Here is a 20,499-nt window from a genome sequence, read left to right on the forward strand (position 1 = left end):
GGGGTAAAAATGACTTTAGAAAGATAGCAGCATCATTATTATATTTTTACACAGAGGTTGGTAGGTATATTAGTAAAATCTGTTTACTTTAGCAATCTTTGCTGCATTATATGCCAACGGTGACAGTCCAAAAATGGTGGAAAAGCACTTCTTGTGTTTTTGTGCCCCAAGTTTACACGCCTGTAACTCAAGAAGTATTAAAGGTTTTTTAACAAACTTTCCTTTTGGTATCTTAATTTTAAAGGCCAAAAATGGTTAAATTATCCCAGAGATATGGAAATCTTAATGCCGCTCCATTAATAAATTAATCAGTTGTCAACAGATTTTACTAATAGACCTATCAATCTGTGTACAAATATAATAATGATGCTGCTATCTTTCTAAAGTCATTTTTACCCCACTGTAATTTGGCACCAAATCTCATGTGAAAAATGTTACCCTCTACAAAAATAGTGGATTACTCAGTAAATATACATTCATTACATGTAACATTTTGGCTTTCTTCATTTATGCATTTCTTTCACCAGAAAAAAAAGAAAGAAAGATCAATATACATTTTTAGCCAGAGACCCAATACAATGATGATTGATAATATTTGATGCTCACATTTTAACATGATTTTTCTAAAAGATGATTTATAGATAATCCAGTAAACCTAAGATGCTTCAGTCCAGTGCTCATTTTGAAATATTAATAACAATAAAAGTTATTCTTATGTTTACTTTATAAAAATCATTAAAGATTTTGGTAACACTTTATTTTAGGGTTCAGTTCTCACTATTAACCAGTTGATTTGCTTATTAGCATGCATATTACTAGGATATTGGCTGCTTATTAGTTCTTATAAAGCACATATTAATGCCTTATTCTGCATGAGCATATTCTACATCGCTATATCCTACCCAATACCTAAACTTAACAACTACCTTACTAACTATTAATGAGCAGTAAATTGGTAGTTTATTAAGGCAAAAGTTGTTGTTAATAGTCTGGTTCCCCATACTGAAGCGTTACCAAAATTCCATTGCAAAAAGAAAAAGTGTACCACAAACTAAAGTTGGACATTTTTAAAATGATACAAAAAGGCCTTTTAGCTGCTAATAAAGGATGAACTAAAACACATTTTTTCAGCAAAGTTTTGATCATGTTTAGAAATGCATGTATCTCAAATGATACAGTAGGCATTATAGGGTTAATAAAAGGAAGGGGGTCAGCCCTATGTTCCCACAGCCCTATGTTCCCACGGCCCTATGTTCCCACATTTCTACGATTTTTTTTCTTTTTCTTTTTCACGATTTGTCTAAACCCCAGTTACGGGTAGGTTTAGGGGTGGGGTCAGGGGTAGGCCATTTGTGGGAACATAGGGCTGTGGGAACATAGAGCTGTGGGAACATAGACATGATCCCAAAAGCAAGTTCTATCACACAGAATTTTGAGTAAGATAAGAAATAAAGTTATATCTCATGTCTGATTTGACTTTAGCACTGATTATGTTAACTGCAGATTGAGCCACAGTGATTGTGTGTGTGTGTGTGTTGAATCCAGGTTGTCTGAAAGGAACTGCATTGAGATCGTGGCTAAGCTGGTGCTGGAGAAGAAGTTAGATGTGGTTCACACGCTGGATGGGAAAGAGTATGTGACTCCAGCACAGATCAACCGAGAAGTGCGCGATGAGCTCTATATGCAAAGAGGTTAGTGAAACAGATCCCACAGTCGACTCCTTCACCCTGTAATACGCCACTTTGAATAACAAGACTACCTGAATCTAACAGTTTGCTTTGTATCTTAAGGGAGGGTTAATGTTGTGGACCTTCAAAAGGTTGGTTTCTAGTCTTCATATTCATCTTGCACAGAAGGTGGGATATTATATTATACATGAATACATTTCCAAGCGTTTTTTAATATTCCTCACAGATCATCAATGTTGATTTGGTCCACGTGGAGGGCAGAGCAAGTGAAATCGCCAAATCAGACAAAAGCACACAGCTCATACTGGGTCAGCTGATCGACAAGTGAGTGACCGACTGATGTTTCTAGGGGAAACTATTGAAGATGCTCATCGGTAGTGTTTTAGTCTTGGTCTCAGACTAAGAGGACTCAGGAATTTATCTCAAGACCACAAATGCAGGAACATCACAAAATTGCCTGTGCATTGACTGATTCATTTGTTAACATCATTACTGTGATTGGATGTAAAACTTCCTGCGTCTAATGCCATTAATAACTAATTTCAAATTTGATTTATTTTGTTACTGTTGTGTCTGGTCAGAAATTAACGAGGGATTGTGTCGGAAATATCACCACAATTAATACAAATGCCCGCAAAATAGTACTTGTATGAGATCTTGTTTTTTTATATTATAATATACGATATGATTAAGCAATGTCGCAAGAGAGCCGTTTTCATAAAAATTAGCACGATTGCAAATGTGATTTTTATTTGAATGCATTAATCTGAACATTATGTATGCAGTTGGTAACAGCTCTATATGTTGTCTTATTATCTATTGGTTAAATATAAGACATTTCTCAGGCAGTGAATGTGGATCTTTGAGGAGTTCTGGGGCCAGTTGCATAAACATATCCGTTACGTTAAGACTGTTTTGTAAGAACTAGTACGAAAAGTTAGTTTAGGAGTAATCAGATCTAACTTTTAGGTATCAAATTAGACCAGTCTAGGTTTTTATGCAACTGACTTGAAAAAGAAAGATAGGAACAGTCTTAAAGAAAAAAATTGATGTCTAAATTGTAAGACTAAGTCTTAGCAGTTGATTCAATTCAATTCAATTCAAATTTATTTGTATAGTGCTTTTCACAATACATATTGTCTCAAAGCAGCTTTACAGAGAGTGCATTTCAGAAATGTACATAGAAAAATACAGTTAGTTAATCATGCATTAATTTAGGGCATAACATATCGTCCCGAGATAACGACAGAAAAGCAGATGGGAAATAATTAGCATAGCTGCTGTTCATAATATTAATGCATTCGATATGATTCAACTGTAGTATAAAAGGTAGTATTATGCGAACGCTTGGCTAAAGAAATGCGTCTTTAATCTAGTTTTAAACTGGGACAGCGAGTCTGAGCCTCGAACAGTATCAGGAAGGCCGTTCCACAGTTTAGGAGCTAAGTGTGAAAATGCTCTCCCTCCTTTAGTGGACTTAGATATCCTAGGAATGACTAGAAGCCTCGAATTTAGTGATCTTAAAGAGCGCGATGGATTGTAGGGCGATAGAAGTTCCGTTAAATACCCAGGAGCTAAACCATTTGGGGCTTTATAGCTCAGCAGTTTATGCAACCGGCCTTGGGTCTGGTTTTGGTCTTGACTTGGGTTTCAACCCTTCTCTTCAGTTCTGTCAGCGTGTTAGTTGACTGTAGGTGGCAGATTGTCATGCAAACCTAAATGCTTGTTCTGCTATTAAGAACATACTTGGATCGGCTTGCTGAGGAGGTGAACGATAAACTACAGGAGGCGGGACAGGTGAACATTGCAGAGATGAGCAAGACGTACGATCTGCCTGGAGATTTCCTGACTGAGGTTAGTCCAGTCTGCATGAAGGATTGTGATTCTCACAATGCATAATTAGGAGATTTTCATATTGTGGCATTTTGGCCTCTGCTGTTTTCAGTGGAGATATTTCAACATGGATGAGCTGCCACAAACATGAGCTCACTTTATGTTAGCTTTTCCAGTTAATAATTGTATCGTTACACATGTGTCATGAAATGGTCTTTGTTTTTGCCTTCTCTAACCATTTTAACATGTTGATTCTACTAGGAGCTGAACGCGAGGCTGGGCAGAGTGATCATGGGGCAGATTGATCCGTGCAACAGGGGAGTGATCTTCACACAAGCTTTCGTCTCGAGACACAAAGCTTGCATATGTGGTCTTTTCAGTGCCATCACAAGGTAAGCAGCTCCAGATCATCATGGTCATTTTGTCAGCTATTTTTTTTAATTTAGTCAGTCTTTGTCCTGTGTCAAATGTACTTTTTAGTTTTTATCGTATTAATCAACCTAGTCAGTTTTAGACGACTAAATGTCTAGTTTTAGTCAATGAAAACTTGCTGCAAAATGGTTAAAGTAATAATCCCAATTATTTGGCTCAAAATGATAATCAATTATAAAAAATACAAATGCATTTTTACATTTCAGTAGAATTATTGCCTATAAGCACAAATCAAGAGAATGCTTATTTTACCTCATCTAGTTTCCTGATTTATTATAGGCTATTTATCATATAGGCCTTCTGGTAAAACAAGAAACTTCTCTCAAACATGAAGATTTTGAAATTCGTAATAGTAATCCAATAAATCCAAATTGCATTAATGTTTTTCTTTGTGTGCTGAAACTTTACTGAGAGTTCTCCGGTGCTGTTATCAGCCTGTTGAATTAAAGGGTTAATTCAAGCAGAAATAAAAATTATTTATTCGTTCCAAACCAATAATACTTTATTTTATCTTCTAAATGCAAATCTATTGAATCCTGAGAGATTTCTGCCCCTCCATTGAAATTCCACTCACCCAAAACATTGACATTTCAAAAAATCTCATTACAGAAGCTCAGATGTGTTTCGACATGCGAGAACAAACCTCAGTGGAGCTTCTGTTTTCTGTTTGAGCCAGCTCTGAATTGATCTATGCAATCTATGTGCTTTAATCAATGTTTATATTGCGAATAAAAGCCTGTATGAAATCTGTTTATCATATAAAGCAATCGTGTCTGTTCATAAGGCTTGGGTTAAACTGCTCGATTCATATGGCTTACTGTCATAATCTCTTCATGAAGTTTTAGGTGGACATACTTTGTAGGGACTCTCAGGTTTGTGTTTGGAAGATGAGCAACAGTTTTGAACAACATAATGGTGATTAAATGTTGGCAGAATTTAAATAAGTGTGTTCAACCTATGCACATGACATTGCTTTACAAATCTCTTAAGAATCTCTGCTATCGTGAATTTGTCAATGGAATACACAGACTTTTTTTTTCTTCTTTTTTATAGGACTTTTCCTCTTTAAAGATTGATTTCTCTGGAGTTTATTAACAGCTGTGATTTGTTTTCCATCCATAGGCCTACGCAGATCAACAACTTGCTAAATCTCTATGGTTTCCAGGAGAATCTGTTATACTGTAAGTATTGAAGCTGGCCTTTTTACACAATCATTTCTTATTTGTGTGTTCTGCAAATAGACCTTTTGTGTGTGTTTCCTCTTGTTTATCAGCGGTGCTTGAAGAGCTGGTTAGCAGTGGCCGTTTGAAGGGATCCGTGACCGGAGGAAGGCAGGATAAAGCCATTTACATCCCTGACATCTACTCCAAAGCCCAGAGCACTTGGGTGGAGTCCTTTCTCAAACAGAATGGATACTTAGGTGTGTTAATCTTAAATGATAAAGCCAACGTTTGCCTTCGTTTTTAGAAAATATAGCTTATGCATTTACTATTTTTAGTCTCTCTGTTCTAGAAATAGGGACTCAGGAAAAGTAATGACTCCCTATGCACTGCAGTCGCCCAATCAAATGCTTTCTAGAACGATAATGTCCCCTACACCCTAAATAATAAATGCCACCTGCCTCTAACTAAAGCTGCGTCCAACATCGGTCACTTGTTCACTCGTTCAATGTTCCTATTTAGTGAATGGGGAGCGATTTCAAACACAGTGTAATATGCTTTCCATTGGCGCAGAAGAAGCCTGGTTTGGAGTCAGTGTTGCATCCCAGCATGCACCAATGTGCTCCAGAGACAACATAGCCCAGAGTGGATCATTTGCGCAAGTCAACCAGGCTGGCCTCAATAAATGTATGCAACATAGTTGTGCTATGGAGGAGGTCAGACATCTTAGCACTGATGATCAATGCCATGAACCAACATAAATTAAACCAGAAATCATCACCAATGCTAAAATGTGTCAGTTTTACTGTATTAACAGTAACAGGCTTCATCATATAGTCTTCCTATATATAGATAGATTGTCTTATATAGATTGTCTTCCATGTCAGTTGTAAATTGCACTAAAAGTGAAAAGAACTTCAGTGTTATCAGTGTTATTACTGTAATATTTTTGCAGTTTGTTCCTAGACCAATTAATTTGTACATTATGAACTATTTTTCCTTATTGAAAGCTTTGGTTACACTTTATTTCAACAGTCCACTTTAGATATCCTACTAACTAGTACCTACTAAGTACCTTTGCAACTACATATCAACTAACTCTCATTAGAGTATTAGTAAAGGGTTCGTGTTAGTAGAATAAGTTGACATGTAGTTGCGAAGTTACTTATAATCAGTAGAATTTCTGTTTCAGGAGCATCAAAATAAAGAGTTAGCAGATAATAAGCAGACAGTCTACATTTAATCATTTTAGCAGACGCTTTAATCCATCTACTAATACTCTAATGAATGCTAGTTGACATGCAGTTTAACTATTGAAAATAGTGTTAGCAAAGCTTTAATATTATATACAGGTAAAATTATAAAATTAATTTAACTCCGATGAATATTTTATGTCTGTTTAGTTATTTGCTGAGTATGCTGTATAAGCTGTATAAAATAGTCAAAAATTCAGTCAGAAATTGTAAAAAATGACACAAATATGCATAAGTACAATAAATCATGATTAATACCGTCACCAACTACACACGCACATGTATTTACCGTGTGTCCGTTCCTGTAGAAGCCTACTGCTGTACTAATATTTTCAATTAATTCAAAATATAAACATTGAACCTTCCCTAACCTCAATTTTGACTGTTTTTCAGTTTATAATGAACACATTTGTGACAATATCAATGTCTCATATTGACCACTTTTGGTCAGTTTATCTGAATTAAGTTAAGCATTGCCAGAAGAGTTTGTGGCATAATTAATTACCAAAAAAAAAAAAAAAACAAGTACTAACATTGAAAGTAAACTCTGTTCTGAAGGGTTTAAAAGCCAAATTGCGAATTGCTAAACCATTTATTATAATTGTTCAGGAAAAACACTTTTGTATTTCATTTGTAGTTTTTGTTTAAATCAGGGACTGGTTTCTGTGGTAAAGCTTCATTTATGTTGACCTGAGAACAATCCTTTAAAGCTCTTCTCAGTCCAGTTGTGTCTTTTCTCCTGCAGAGTTTGAGCCACTGACCCGTTTGGGAATACCTGATCCAGTCAACTACATAAAGAAGAAGTTTAAGTCCAGCAAATTGCTTTTTCTCAAATCCGCGTGTGTTGGCCGAACTATTGTAGATCAGCTTGAGGCCTCAGTGGAGGAGGCCATCAACTCAGCCTCTTGGGTTGACCTGCAGGTGCAGTCATGCAACTTAAAAAAATATATATATCCACAAATGTTACGAGGTAACTTCTTCTTGTTTCTTCTTGTTTAGCCAATGCTCCCAAGCAGTCTGTCTGAGGAGGATGTAGGAATCCTGTTGAATGAAGTGCTGAGGGCCATGAACGTGCAGTCCAGTGCCAGGCTTCTCTCCACTTCTGTAGTCAGCGAAAAGTTCATCAGCGGATGCCTTGCTTTATTTGATGACATCATGCAACAGAAAGCACAGAAGGTGTGTGAGCTCGTCCTGCTACTGTACACCATACACCTCGACAGGGTCAGATATTAACTTTTCCATTAAGTGCCAGAAAGTGATTTCCTAGGGCATTTTTTTTCCTTTGTTAGGGCAATCTTTATAATTGGTTACCTTATTAAATATCTGTTGTTTTTATGTAAAATACTTGAATGTAATAAATTAATTAAATAATTCAGAATACTAGAGTCCGTTACCAATACAATTTTATAAGCATCAACAAAAGCCATCTTTACATTGCCAAGAGGCTGCATATGGCATGGCATGTTGATTTACACTTACACAGACTGTTTAATGCTGCTCAAAGTCGGCATACATGTATTTACACAACAACTGCATGATGTTATTTTTTCTTCTGCTGAACATAAAGGAAGTTATTTTGAAGAATGTCGGTAACCAGACAGTTGATGGACTCCATTGACTTCCATAGTAGGAAAAAAATACAATGGAAGTCAATGGGGTCCAATAACTGTCACCTGCAAGTCATTCCAAACAGGGCTATTATTATTAACTGAAAAAAACTATGAAAAGTATTTTTGTTAATTGGAAAAAGCTAAATTAAAATATAAATATTAAATGAAAAGTGTGTAATGTTGCCTTGGCAGTTGGCAGCTAATTGAAATAGGTTTAAGCTATTTCTGGAAAACTGAATTCAAATTCAAACGGAAATAAAAATAAATCACACCTAAATAGTAATATTAAAAAAAAACTCAATGACAAAAAATGTAACAAAAATTTTAAATGAAAACTGAAAATGTAAAAATAAAATATAATTTAAAATATTAATAAATAATGTAATAGTATATAAATAATAGTAAAGTAACACTGGTTCCAAACCTGTATGACTTTTTTTTTTTTCTGCACCAAACACAAAAAATATAAACGGGTATATTTTGAAGATGAACATGCTTTGGTTGACTGTCCATTGTTGACAAATGGATTCAAGGAGTTGCAGCATGATATCTTATGCATCAACACATTAACAGGAAATCAGTAAAAAAACTATTGTGAATACACTGGCTTGAAAGGGAGCGTTGTTTCCGGCTGGCAAGAAACAGCGAGCATCTAGACTAACAGTGTGCAGCCGATTGTCACTGGATGTGTGTATCTTCTCTGCTCTATCAATAGGAAGTGAAGAATAACCCAGTGTTTCTGATAACCGAGGAGGATGTCAAACAAGCGTCTTTTTTATTGGAGACTTCAGCCTCTTCAAGGAAAGACAAAAGAGATGACCGGCGCAAGAAGGGCACAGGTAAAGAAAGTATTTTTCAGATAACTGCAAAACAGGACAGGAAACACTGATGATATAGATTGATTTTTAAGACCTCTATGAAATCAGAATTGGAGTTTTTTTATGCTTTTAGTCCATGCCTGCGTCGTAGCCTTCTATATACTACTGTACACTGTAAAACAAATCTTAAAATAACGTTCGAATGACTGGCTGCCAAACAAAAACCATAAAATTAACAGGGCTCCCGCATATCTTTAAAGGGGAACTATGCATTTTTTTTTAGCTTAATCTACCTTAACTGAACAGCTCCAGAGTCACTGGAATGGTTATATGACTTTTTTCGGGTTGAATGGTGGTCACTCGTGCTTTCCTTTCATGCTTTAGTTTAATATTTTAAGTACCTTTATTTAAATATTGAATAATAATAAAATCTCATAGCTTTATTTATGTAAATGTAAATTGAGTGTAAATATATTAATGCCAGTTCTGATGCCGCTTCTGTGTCAGCTCTGCTCTGCAAAGATGGATTTTGATTTAATGATTTAATTTGACTGGTAACAGTGGCACTGTATTATTATTCTAATATAATTTAATTTGAATATTAGAATTTGACATAAAAAAGGTGATGCATACGGTCAACGACAGGCCTAAACCAGCCATGGTACCTGTACAAAAACACAATCAGTAAAATATCATCTAACAAAACTTTGAAAATATCGAGATATATTTTTGTCAATATGGCGCACCCCTAATGTACGGCATTAATTCGGTATAAAATCTCAGGTCTTAAAAAGCCTTAAATCTGACTTTAAAAAGTGTGCAGCAACCCTGAATTAAAGTAAAATATCCTAATTTGAATAAAATGCAGAAATATTTTAAGAAAAAATGGTATTTTCTGAATTATCATGATCAAACAATTTCACTGTAAAATGCGAATCTCTTGCAGTTTACTGTGAGCTAGCAATAAAGCGCAGGATCTACTTCCACCCACAAAATAAGACAATACAGAAACCCTTGAAATCCCAACAGAACATTCCATATTCAATTGATTATCCTCCGCCAATTCATCCTGCCTCAGCTTATCAATAACCGGCTGTGTTGGACACTAAAGGCTAGTGTCTAGACCAGTGTGTAATGTGTTCTTCCCAAACTTCCTGTTTCAGTAGTAAAAACACAAGAAAGAAATGTATGGCTAGAAGAGCTCATCAGGCCATACGTAATTATTATAACCACTCAGGCTGTTTATTATTATTATTATTATTATTATTATTTCCCCGTGATTTTCATACTTAAACTTTCAAACTCAGCAGTAGTCATTCTTGTAATATAAATGACTGTTGATCAAAAAAGAATAATAAAACAACTCTGCTGTCGGTGTTGTTCTTCTCAGAGGGCAGCGGAAGCGTGAAAGGAGGTGGAGGCGGAAATGCCCGAGAGATCCGAATCCGCAAAACAAAAAAGAAGAGCAGGAGGGAGGAAGACAGCGATGAGGAGACATCACACACCTCTCAGGGTATGAACACACATTCACAGATTCATATGTGATTGTGTTACAAAAGAATCACATGCATTTATGAATCTAGGTTAATGTTAAAGTATTGCTCTTTGTTATTTTATGTGAACTGTTGTTTCACTTAAAGGTGAAGTGTGTAGTTTCTGCGACACTAGTGGCATCTAGCAGAATTACAAAAATACAACATGTTTTCACATTTTATAAGCTTTTTGTGTTAGTTCTCAGCTGGGAACGAGCTCATTTAGCGCACAGCAATGTTTTGGATGTTCTGTAAGTTCTCCTGCAAAATATACGTCATAAAAGCTGTCCAATCAGGTTGTGACCTTATCCTTATCCCTATCCCTTTTGTTTTGTATCTTGAAGTTCTGTGTTAAATGTGACATTGTGAACACTAAGCGAACCAGGACTTAATGTATTATTTACTTCTTTGCTCCAAATCAAAATAACCAAGAGAACCGATGTACAAGTGTGAACACACCCTTAGTGTAATTTGTAATGGTAGTAGGAAATGAGCAGTTGTAAATCCTGTTTTTGTGTGTGTGCATGTGTTACAGGTCGAAATAAGCTGGGAGACATGCCCTTCCTCTCAGTGGAGGAGATCATGGAGGTTCTGGAGAAGAAAGTGTGTGACAGCTCTGAGGAGATGCTGCAGGAACTAGCAGAACAGATACTAAGGTTCAAACCATGAGATTCAAGCTAATTGACACTAAAAGTACAGCACTGGCAAGTTCATAATGTGGAAAACAGCTTGAAGACCTATTCACACCAACACAAAGGTTAACCGAAAATGCGCTCAGATTATACAGCTCTATATATAATGTTGTATATCTATTCTATCCAACTTTATATGCATGCATACACTCGCATAAGGTGATATACACCAAAAAGCAAATCTCAAATACCTAATTCTTTATTTCGTTGCAAAATTTAACTGTAATTGGCCAGCTCTTTACTCATATGAGTATGTTCAACTTTATCCGCATACATACAGCATACGTGCATAGGGTGTTACATACTGAATAGCAAATATATTATTACCATTATCATTGCAAAATACAACCTATATTATTGCCCAGCTTTAATCTACCCAATGCAAGCTTAAGGCATGAAGATATCAACATATTATGAACATTAACATCATGATTTTATGTAAAGCTACTTTAAAATAATGTGTTTTGTGAAAAATTTGACTTAACAACAGTGGCTCCAGGAGGCTTGTGAGCAAAAGCGCAAGTCTTATTGGTTACAAACAATAAATGGAGTTTCTAACAAAGCTTTGGGAGAAACGTACATTTAATCCAAACAGTCAGCATTAGAATAAGCGTATGTAAGCAAAATTGGCATATAGGGCACATGACTGCCAAAACTTTTAGAGGGAATAAATGCAGACATTAAAAATAATCAAATATAATAAATATAAAATGTATAATCTATTACTTATTTATCGATAAACAGGCTTTTTTAACAAGAATTAAGTGTTTATGATAAAGTTAAAAAACAAAGTAATCTCATGCACACTGATTTGATTGAAATACATCATATTACAAATGTTTTAGCACATCCAAAACTCAAATCTGTAAATTCTGCATCTCACACAGCTCCTGTATGACTTCTGATCTATCGGACGCTGTGTGAAGTGAAAGCTGGGGTTAGACTACCTCTCCTTAAAATGACCTCTCGCATTAACAGCATGTGATGTTCTTGTTGGTCTGAACAAAATCTGAACAGCTGTTCATTCAAATTAAAATGTTTATCTCACAGCATTTTTGCACTGAACATTCTTCTTGCTGTGAACAGGCTTTGAGGTTATTGGTTTTTTTTAAGGGATTTGCTTTAGATAAAATCAACAACAATTGGAAAATTAAGTTGCAGAACCTCAACTTCTTTTTCTTCCTTTTTTTTTTTTTTTTGACAGGCCATTGAGTAAAATGTACCAGGAAGTGGTCAGTACAGCTTTCATGTCCACAAGTTCAACCGGAGCAGGAGGAAGTCGGAAGAAAAACATGAAGGATCTTCAGGAGGAGATCAACAACTTGTACAACAACATCCGCCTCTTTGAGAAAGGAACCAAACTCTTCTCAGGTTTGCCTGTTCGAGTCTTAAATTAGTACACTGTAACAAATTGCTGTAAAATTTACAGCAACTTACTGGCTATTTTGGTTGCCAGTAAGCCTGTAAACTTTATAAGAGTACTGTAAATCATAAACTACAATTATACTGTAAAATTATACAGCACACCTGTAAAAGCAGCAAAACAAGAGCAGCTGTGAATTTACAGTTCTTTATTGTAATCTTTACAGTATGTTACTGTTATTAATACACAAATGTTTGTGGACCATTTCTGTCCGCCAAATAATGTTAAAAGCCCAGTATTTTCGCCTGTAATGGAATTGTCTGTTTCAGCTCCTCAGTTGTTCTTTAGTTTTAAGGTGGTTCAGGCATCAAGCACACATAAGAGTCCACTGTGGATCTAGCCTAGAAATCTAGACGCACCCTAGCGGCAGCAAAATGTATTTTGCAGCCAGGGTAGTCTAGCAACTCTCCATTGACTTTCGAGCTGCAAAAACCTAAATTGGGTCAGGCCAATCGCGTCGTGTATAGAGTAGGCGGGGCGGGCTTAACATAATGACGACAGAGTTGCAACGGTTCCCTGCTACTTGAAAACAAAGAATGGCAAAACGGCTGCTGGAGAACGGTCTTTCGAAACGGCTTTGGCCGCGACTCTGGAGGACTTGAAGTTAAGTTTTTCTTTGAGAAAAGAGCAAAGAACGGCACTTAAGTCATTCTTAAAAAAAGGAAGATGTGTTCGTAGTTTTGCCGGCCAGATTCAAAAGTTGAATCTATCAACTAACGTTAGCTCCGCTGTTGGGAAAACGCTCTGGTTGGTTGAAGCGCTGTCCTATTGCGTGCAGAGGGAATTTGAAAGACAGCCGTTTATCCCGGCCCTCGGATTGAGCCGTGTCTATGGAGAGTTGCCAGACCTAACATCTTGATGTAGGTCTGGCTTGCCAGGCTACTGTGGATCTGATAACGAAGCTCTTTAGAATGTAAAAGAATGTGACGTAAATAAGATGTAAAAAGTGACCGCGTTATGGAGGATGATCAGATATTTCTTTTAAGGCGAGACACGGCAGGCAAAAACATGGTTTTTTTCACTGGTCAATTTTGAGATTTTGGGATATTTGTCTTCAATAACATGTCTTCTTTCAGACTTGTGCTGAAAAAAAGTCCGAAATACACATTTAGGTCTTTATTTTACTACACTTTGTCTGTTTGCGTCTGTAGATTTCTCCTAAATTCAACAAAAGTTGGCGTTCTAAATCATCCCGCTGCTCCGCGATCGCTGTCTGCACACTGTCATCACATATACCGTTGGAAAGCTCTCTCTCTCCTGTACAATGCTGTCGGATCCAAATATGGTCATTTCCTTTTTATCAGCAACCAATCGTGAAAGTACAATGGGGCATCTAACTCTAAAAGCGAAATCTCATTGGCTGATGTCAATTTCTGACAACGTGATTCGTTCAGATGCATCACGTGACGTGCTCTAACATTTCCAGAGTGTGTTTTTGACTGTTTTTGACTGGGGTTATGTTCAGTTGAAGGCCATAAATGCTATGTTATATACGTTTTGATGTGTTTTAGGTGGTTTGTATTGTTGATTGCAAATGATTTGATAAGATATTTTGTCTGTAAATAGTTGTTTCCACTAAAAAAGTATGAATTTTTACAATAAAAATCCTTAAAGGCCGTTTTCTAAAAATGTTTTTTTTCTCATACTCTGAGCCAGAAATCTCCACTTCAGCAGCACTTACATAAACCAAACTTTCCAGTTGTATTCCTATCTATATTCTTAAGGTTTTTACAGAGGGGTTTGTTCATATATCATTCAGATTCTGATTTATACAACATTTTATACCTAAAAACGGGACGAAACTGGATTTGCTGGAGTGATAAAAAGAGATATCCAAAATTCCCTCTGTAAAAACCTTTGACTCTAATATGTCAACAAAATGAAACAAGAATTTTGAATCTGGCTTTATCCAATGTTCAGATTTCTCTTCTGGAAATATATGTAAATTAGCGCATTTTTAATGAGATAATACCTAATTTGCATATTTAAACATAAATATTCTAAAAACTTGTAATACAAAAGATATTTGTCTTAATGTCAGTAATCAACTGGGGAAGTTTCATGCTGATATCTAATAGTAAATTTACTATTAGTAAAGTTCGGCCCGACGGTGGAAAAGCAGCTGAAGTTTTCAGCAAATGACTGCATAAAGGTTGGCTGTACAGTATCTGTGTGATGTTTTTCTCTCTCTGTCTTAACGTTTCTGCTTTTTTTTTCTGCACACACCAGATGAGACGCAGGCTACCATTGCCAGGCATGTTTTGAAGACTGTATGTACGGATGTGACCAATGTGCTGCTGAGCTTTGTGGCAGCTGAGCACATGACCTCGGAGAGCTCGACTGCCATCACCAGCGAGGTACAACCAACTGATATTCCGACATTAAACACCATTCACAGCACATTTAACTTCTGTACTCTGAAGCAAAATATTCATCATGTTGTACTAGGTTTTCATTTATTCATCAGGATTTGATGGGATTGAGAAGAAGACTTCGGCTTTTCTGATTCCCTGTCATATGTTTGAACATGAACAAAAACAATAATAATAGAAACAATTAACAAACCACTCTGCTGAACTGAACCCTATGAAAAACACTCAATCACCATGGGTAGCAATCAGGAGTTGCAATATGTATCTTTATATGTATGAGAAGAAGCTTATCGTCACTGTGGCTGTTAAAACACACACACACACACACACACACACACACACACACACACACACACACACACACACACACACACACACACACACAGTGATGGACATGGCCATGCGCACCAGCTCTCTTTGATTCTCCAGTAGATGAAGTTTACTACTGGAAATTTAGATAGGAAAATCATCTAAATATCTATCATGTTTACATATGTGTTGTGTCTGTGTTTGTTACCATCTTGCAGATCAGGCTGAAGATTCTGGCTAAGCTCTCAGATGAAGTTAAATCTCCTCTGATGAAGCTACACAACAGTCTCAATGGAAAGGTGCGTCATTTTCAAGCCCTCACAGAATCTGTGCTCACAGAACTTCTCAAATTTCAGCAGTTCTTCATCTGTAATAATGATGTTTATGAAATATGAATAGGAGTGTAGAGTAACATAATGAATGAATGAGTAAGTTTAAATCCATTTCTGAGAATTCCACAAATTTTCCCCAAAATCAGTTGGAAAAATGTGAAAAATTCTATATATTACATTATATTTTTCTAAATATTGGATCAGCTGAGCTGTGAGTTGTCATAGGTTGGAAGAATCAAGCTTTTATTTCTTGACACTTGCAGGCCATTGAAGAGTTTCTGTCATGTTTGGAGACGAGTGCAGAAGAGTGCGGGCTACTTCTGAAGAAAGGTGACAAGAAAAGAGAAAGGTATAGCCTCTTCCATTCTCCAACAATGCATCAGTATTGATCAGAAATCTGTGTTCCAGATTGAGTTCTCTTTCACGTCTTTGTGAATTCAGATGTTTTAAAATCGCTTGAATGCTTAAACTGACAGCACCTAAAACATGTTTAAATGACAAACGTTAAACTTTGCAGTTAATCTGAGAATCACGTGTGTTTCGAACAGTGGTGCCTGGTCCGATTTTTACAGATAACCGATAGTTTGCCAACAAGGTTAAAGGAAAACGATACATTGCAAAGTCGAGGATGGAAACATACCTTTTATCTTAAAGTGTTAGTTCACATACATTTTTTAATTCTGTCATCATTGGGAATCGAAAATCAATTCCAGTTATGGAATCGGATACTTGTAATAAAATAAAAAAATGTATTCTGCTTATTGACTCTGCTTATTGAGACTGTGTATGCATTTGAATGTAATTTCAAACCATTTTTAAGCGCAAGAAGATGTGAAAAAAGAACTTTGTTCAGTTTTCTGTGCTGGGCACATCCAGCGCGTGTGCACAGAGAGCCTCCACTCATATAGCTCACGAATAGGGAGTTCTTGTGCTTGAACAGACAAATACACACAAAATTATGTCAAAATATCCGTGTAAACAGTTCAGTTCAGTTCATCTTTATTCGTTTCCCAAAGGCAATTTGGTTGCAGCATACAAGCATACACATAAAACAATGTCACACACACATACAAAAAATACGGAAAAAAGTACCCAATAAATACATTTACCTTGAGTTTAAAACTTTACAGCTGAGGGGATAAATGGATTTTTGAACCGATTTGTTTTACTAAGCGGAGTTCTGTACCGGCTACCAGAAGGGAGGAGATGGAACTCATAATACAAGGGGTGGGAATCGTCTAACAAAATGGTCTGGGCTTTACCCAAAGCCTGTCTATGGTATAACTGGGCCATAGTCATCTGCTTCCTCCCCGTTAATTTATTTCCTTGATATACAATCCTCTCAATACGATTTTTATTTTTCACGTTCAGAGAATTGAACCAGCACAATAAAGAAAAGGATAAAAGCGACTCAATATAGGATCTGTAAAACATGCACATCAATGTTTTATCCACATTAAATGACCATAGTTTCCGCAAACAATACAATCTTTGCAAACAATTGATTGTCTTAAGTGAACGTAAACAGTTGAGAAAGAAAACGCATGTGTAACAGTATATTAGATCTGTGCATTCGGTTTTAAAGTGATATCAGCCCAATAAACCTGCTGCCGTCTGTCTCATTACTGTTAATCAAACAACAAAAGACAAAAAAAATCACTCACTGATCTTGCCAGAATAATGTTTGTAACTTTAATACCCAACCCTATTCATTAATTACTCTTAATTGCTTTCATTCATCTTCGGAATACAAATAAATATATTTTTTATGAAAACTGAGCGATTTCTGTCCCACCATTGACAGACACACAACTACCACTTTGAGGCTTCAAAAAATTCAGAGATCGTAAAACTAATCCATAAAAATTGAATTTAGACTCTTATTCACATAAAAAAAAAAATAATTACAAGGTTTACATATGGTTGACGTGTGTGTGTGTGTGTGTGTGTGTGTGTGTGTGTGTGTGTGTGCGCAGGCAGGCTCTCTTTGTGCACCGTCAGGCTCTGTTGGAGCAGTTGAGAGATGCAGAAGACCCCGCGCTTGTGCTGCATCTGACCAGCATCTTGCTCTTCCAGAACGTCACACACTGCATGCTTCATGCACCGGGACGCTGTGTGCCACATATCATCGGCTTCCTGCAAAGCAAGATTCCCGAGGTAACATGAGTCACTGAAACAAGTTAAAATAACTGTGTATTTCAGGTGTGTGTTCTTCACAGCTGTATATTACTGCCAACAATTATACAAAAGTTTGCCCATTCAGAATAATCTTACACTGCATAAATTTGTAGTTCTGTTGGGTCACAGTCTAAAAATGGACTGTCTTTTTGTGATACAGCAGGGAAAAATAATGCAAATTATAAATACTAAAAGGCAGTGAATCATTTGCTTGTGCATAGTTAGTCGCCCTGTAAAACTCATCTTTGATCACCATGTTCACTTTGATGTTTTTTTCTTGAAAAACAATGTGTTCATGCCTTAAAATAGCTTGAATGTAACTCGACACCCTTGCTTCTTTTAGTATATGTGGTTCTATGAATATGCAAATGAGCCCTGCCTCCACTCACTCACTCAGCTCAGAATAACTGATCCACTCGTTGACGATCACACGTTGATCTGGGGTGCGTTTCCCGAAAGCATCGTTGGCCAACTATGGTCGCAAGTTCATCGCAATGTCCATTGAACTCTATTGGTAACGAGGGAACTTGCGACCATAGTTGGCTAACGATGCTTTCGGGAAACGCACCCCTGATTGGTTACAAGGTAGTTTGTGACGTCAGAAACACCAGCGATTTCAAAGCGTGTTTTTGAGACTGTCTTTGGTTCACTGCAGTTTTAAGGAGAAAATACTCAGCAATGGTGTTGACTTATGAATTTACACATGGTTTGTCTTAAAGCACATTAAAAACACCACATAGACACATAAACAACATTAAAAGCTGGATTTTCACCACAGGGGGACTTTAAAGCAGTAGTTTGAGAACCACTGAGTTAAAGCCTTGATATACTTCAAGCAAAATCGAAGAACGATCTGCTGTGATGTAAAAGTTGGTTTGGTGTTTGTTTGGGGAGTGTGAAACAGCTCTGGCTGGTAAACACCTTTGAGCTATGATTGATCTGTGGCGATGATGTAATAGGTGGGTGTGGCTCTGGAGCTCCGCCTTCTTTGACGTGGAAATCTTCTCTGGTTTATTTCTTCTGTTTAGTCCTTCGAGGTCAGACATCACAACACAGTGAATGTACAGAAACACATAAGCCAAATGTTGGTCCCTGTGTGTGTTTTAGGACCAGCTGAAGCTGCTGTCTCAGTACCAGGGTCTGGTGGTCAAGCAGCTGGTAGTTCAGGGTCATGGCCTGGAGAAGAACAGCAGTCTGGGAGAGGAAGACGTTCCTGATGACGTGGAGAGCCTTCAGAAAGAGCTTCACAGTCTCACCAGAGACGTCAAAGACATCATCCTTACTCAGGGAAAACCCTCTGTCACAGAGTAACCCAGCTGTTAGTGTATCCTGCTACATGATGTATTAGAGCTCGGTTTTAAACGTGTAAAATAAACTGACTGAATTTACATTTGGAGAGGGAGGACATCTGTATTGTTCTGACAATTACAGTGCTTTACTGACAAAAGTGCTTAACCCTCAAAGCCCTTCAGCCCAGGCTGAGAAGGATTATTATCAAGAAGTATTACCAAAATGATTTGGCACACATTTGAAATGTTGCTTGTCTATGACCCATTAAATAAAGTTGATTTAAATATTTTACCATTGTGCCTGTAAAATCATCCATGACTGCTGAGATGTACAAATATAAAGGATTTACAGGACCAAAACTGTTAAGTTGTAGATCTTTGTAGCAGCTAAATGTGGGGGGAAATATGAAAGTTTGAGGTCAAGAATCTTAAAGTTACATACTTGACTCATTCAATCAAAAGTATTTTGATCATCTAAGGTTTTCTTTTTCCTACAAATAAATGGCTATATCAAATCAAACTTTAAAAAAAAGGGGTATATTTTGCATCCTATTCAAATGACTATAAATGAGCTCTCTAAAATAATATTAATCTAATATGCCAATTGACTGTCAAACGGGCCAAATTCAGTATAGTGTGTAAGTGGAGTTACTGCATTTTTTTATAAACATCAAATTTAACTCACCTTACTTTGTTCCGCATGCCAAGGTAAGTAAAAAAAAACACATATTCAAGGGTTCACATCGAGAAAGGAGTTTCAGTGCATTCCCATCACTAGCGGGTTATCCACCTTTCTCCTACGCCTCATGACGCTTAGCACAAATTATGGAAACAATCAGCCAAAGTGAACGCAATAAGCATTTTCAAAAGCGGTACAATAAGATGACATTATTTTACTCACCCTTCAAACATAGAACATTAAAAGGACAATTAAAAGTGTAAAAGCATTTACAAATGACTACAACAAACCATCATAACCCCCAAATTAATTTTCCACAGCAATATTACTGACATGATGTGCATTGTAGTAATATCTGTAAATTATGTAACACGTTGATTAATCAAAAATGTTCATCACCTGGAACATTGAGTGATTTCAAAGTGCTTTCCGTCATTTTGACAGACAATAAATATAGTAGACCTTTTTACCTGCTTTAGAAACATTCAAGTAAACACTGCTTATACAGATTAGAAGTGAAAAGGGGAAACAATTACTGTATCCGTGTGAAAAACCTGGAAAGTGAGGGTTTGGGGAGAAAAACGAGAGATTAAGTGAATTCCAGTAAATAATTAATGGGGTATATTAAATTAAGTCAGCAGAGCAGACCTGGATCATTAAGCTTAACACTCATTGTTTTCATATGAGCATTCTCTCAAAGAATGAAAAGGACAAAATAATGAGAAAATAATCCACTACACAAATATAAATGTAATGAAAAATAGCGTATTAAACAGTGGAAAAATTATTTTTCTAAAGTGACAGCAGCTGTTAAAGTTACAGCATCTCTTGCCTCCCCTGATTCTGATAGACCACGGCTGCGTCTGAAATAAGTAGTTACTTAACGCCCGCTAAAAAAG

General features: G+C 36.6%; 1 protein-coding gene across 1 annotated transcript in view; it reads left to right on the forward strand.

Moving 5' to 3' along the window:
* Positions 1-19,213, forward strand: part of ufl1 (UFM1-specific ligase 1) — a 20,398-nt gene extending 1,185 nt beyond the window's left edge. Inside the window, exons 2-19 of the mRNA XM_084090967.1 lie at positions 1,546-1,691; positions 1,791-1,819; positions 1,915-2,012; positions 3,428-3,542; positions 3,783-3,913; positions 5,076-5,134; positions 5,227-5,373; positions 7,112-7,287; positions 7,366-7,542; positions 8,692-8,815; positions 10,185-10,307; positions 10,862-10,982; positions 12,223-12,389; positions 14,671-14,798; positions 15,341-15,421; positions 15,718-15,803; positions 17,431-17,611; positions 18,740-19,213. Coding sequence (XP_083947093.1) covers positions 1,546-1,691; positions 1,791-1,819; positions 1,915-2,012; positions 3,428-3,542; positions 3,783-3,913; positions 5,076-5,134; positions 5,227-5,373; positions 7,112-7,287; positions 7,366-7,542; positions 8,692-8,815; positions 10,185-10,307; positions 10,862-10,982; positions 12,223-12,389; positions 14,671-14,798; positions 15,341-15,421; positions 15,718-15,803; positions 17,431-17,611; positions 18,740-18,943 — 2,293 coding nt within the window. The 3' untranslated portion in view covers positions 18,944-19,213. The remainder of the gene's footprint in view (positions 1-1,545; positions 1,692-1,790; positions 1,820-1,914; positions 2,013-3,427; positions 3,543-3,782; positions 3,914-5,075; positions 5,135-5,226; positions 5,374-7,111; positions 7,288-7,365; positions 7,543-8,691; positions 8,816-10,184; positions 10,308-10,861; positions 10,983-12,222; positions 12,390-14,670; positions 14,799-15,340; positions 15,422-15,717; positions 15,804-17,430; positions 17,612-18,739) is intronic.
* Positions 19,214-20,499: the final 1,286 nt, after the last annotated feature.

This window comes from Abramis brama (assembly GCF_963993115.1).
Source record: "Abramis brama genome assembly, chromosome: 18".
NCBI classification, from domain to species: domain Eukaryota; kingdom Metazoa; phylum Chordata; class Actinopteri; order Cypriniformes; family Leuciscidae; genus Abramis; species Abramis brama.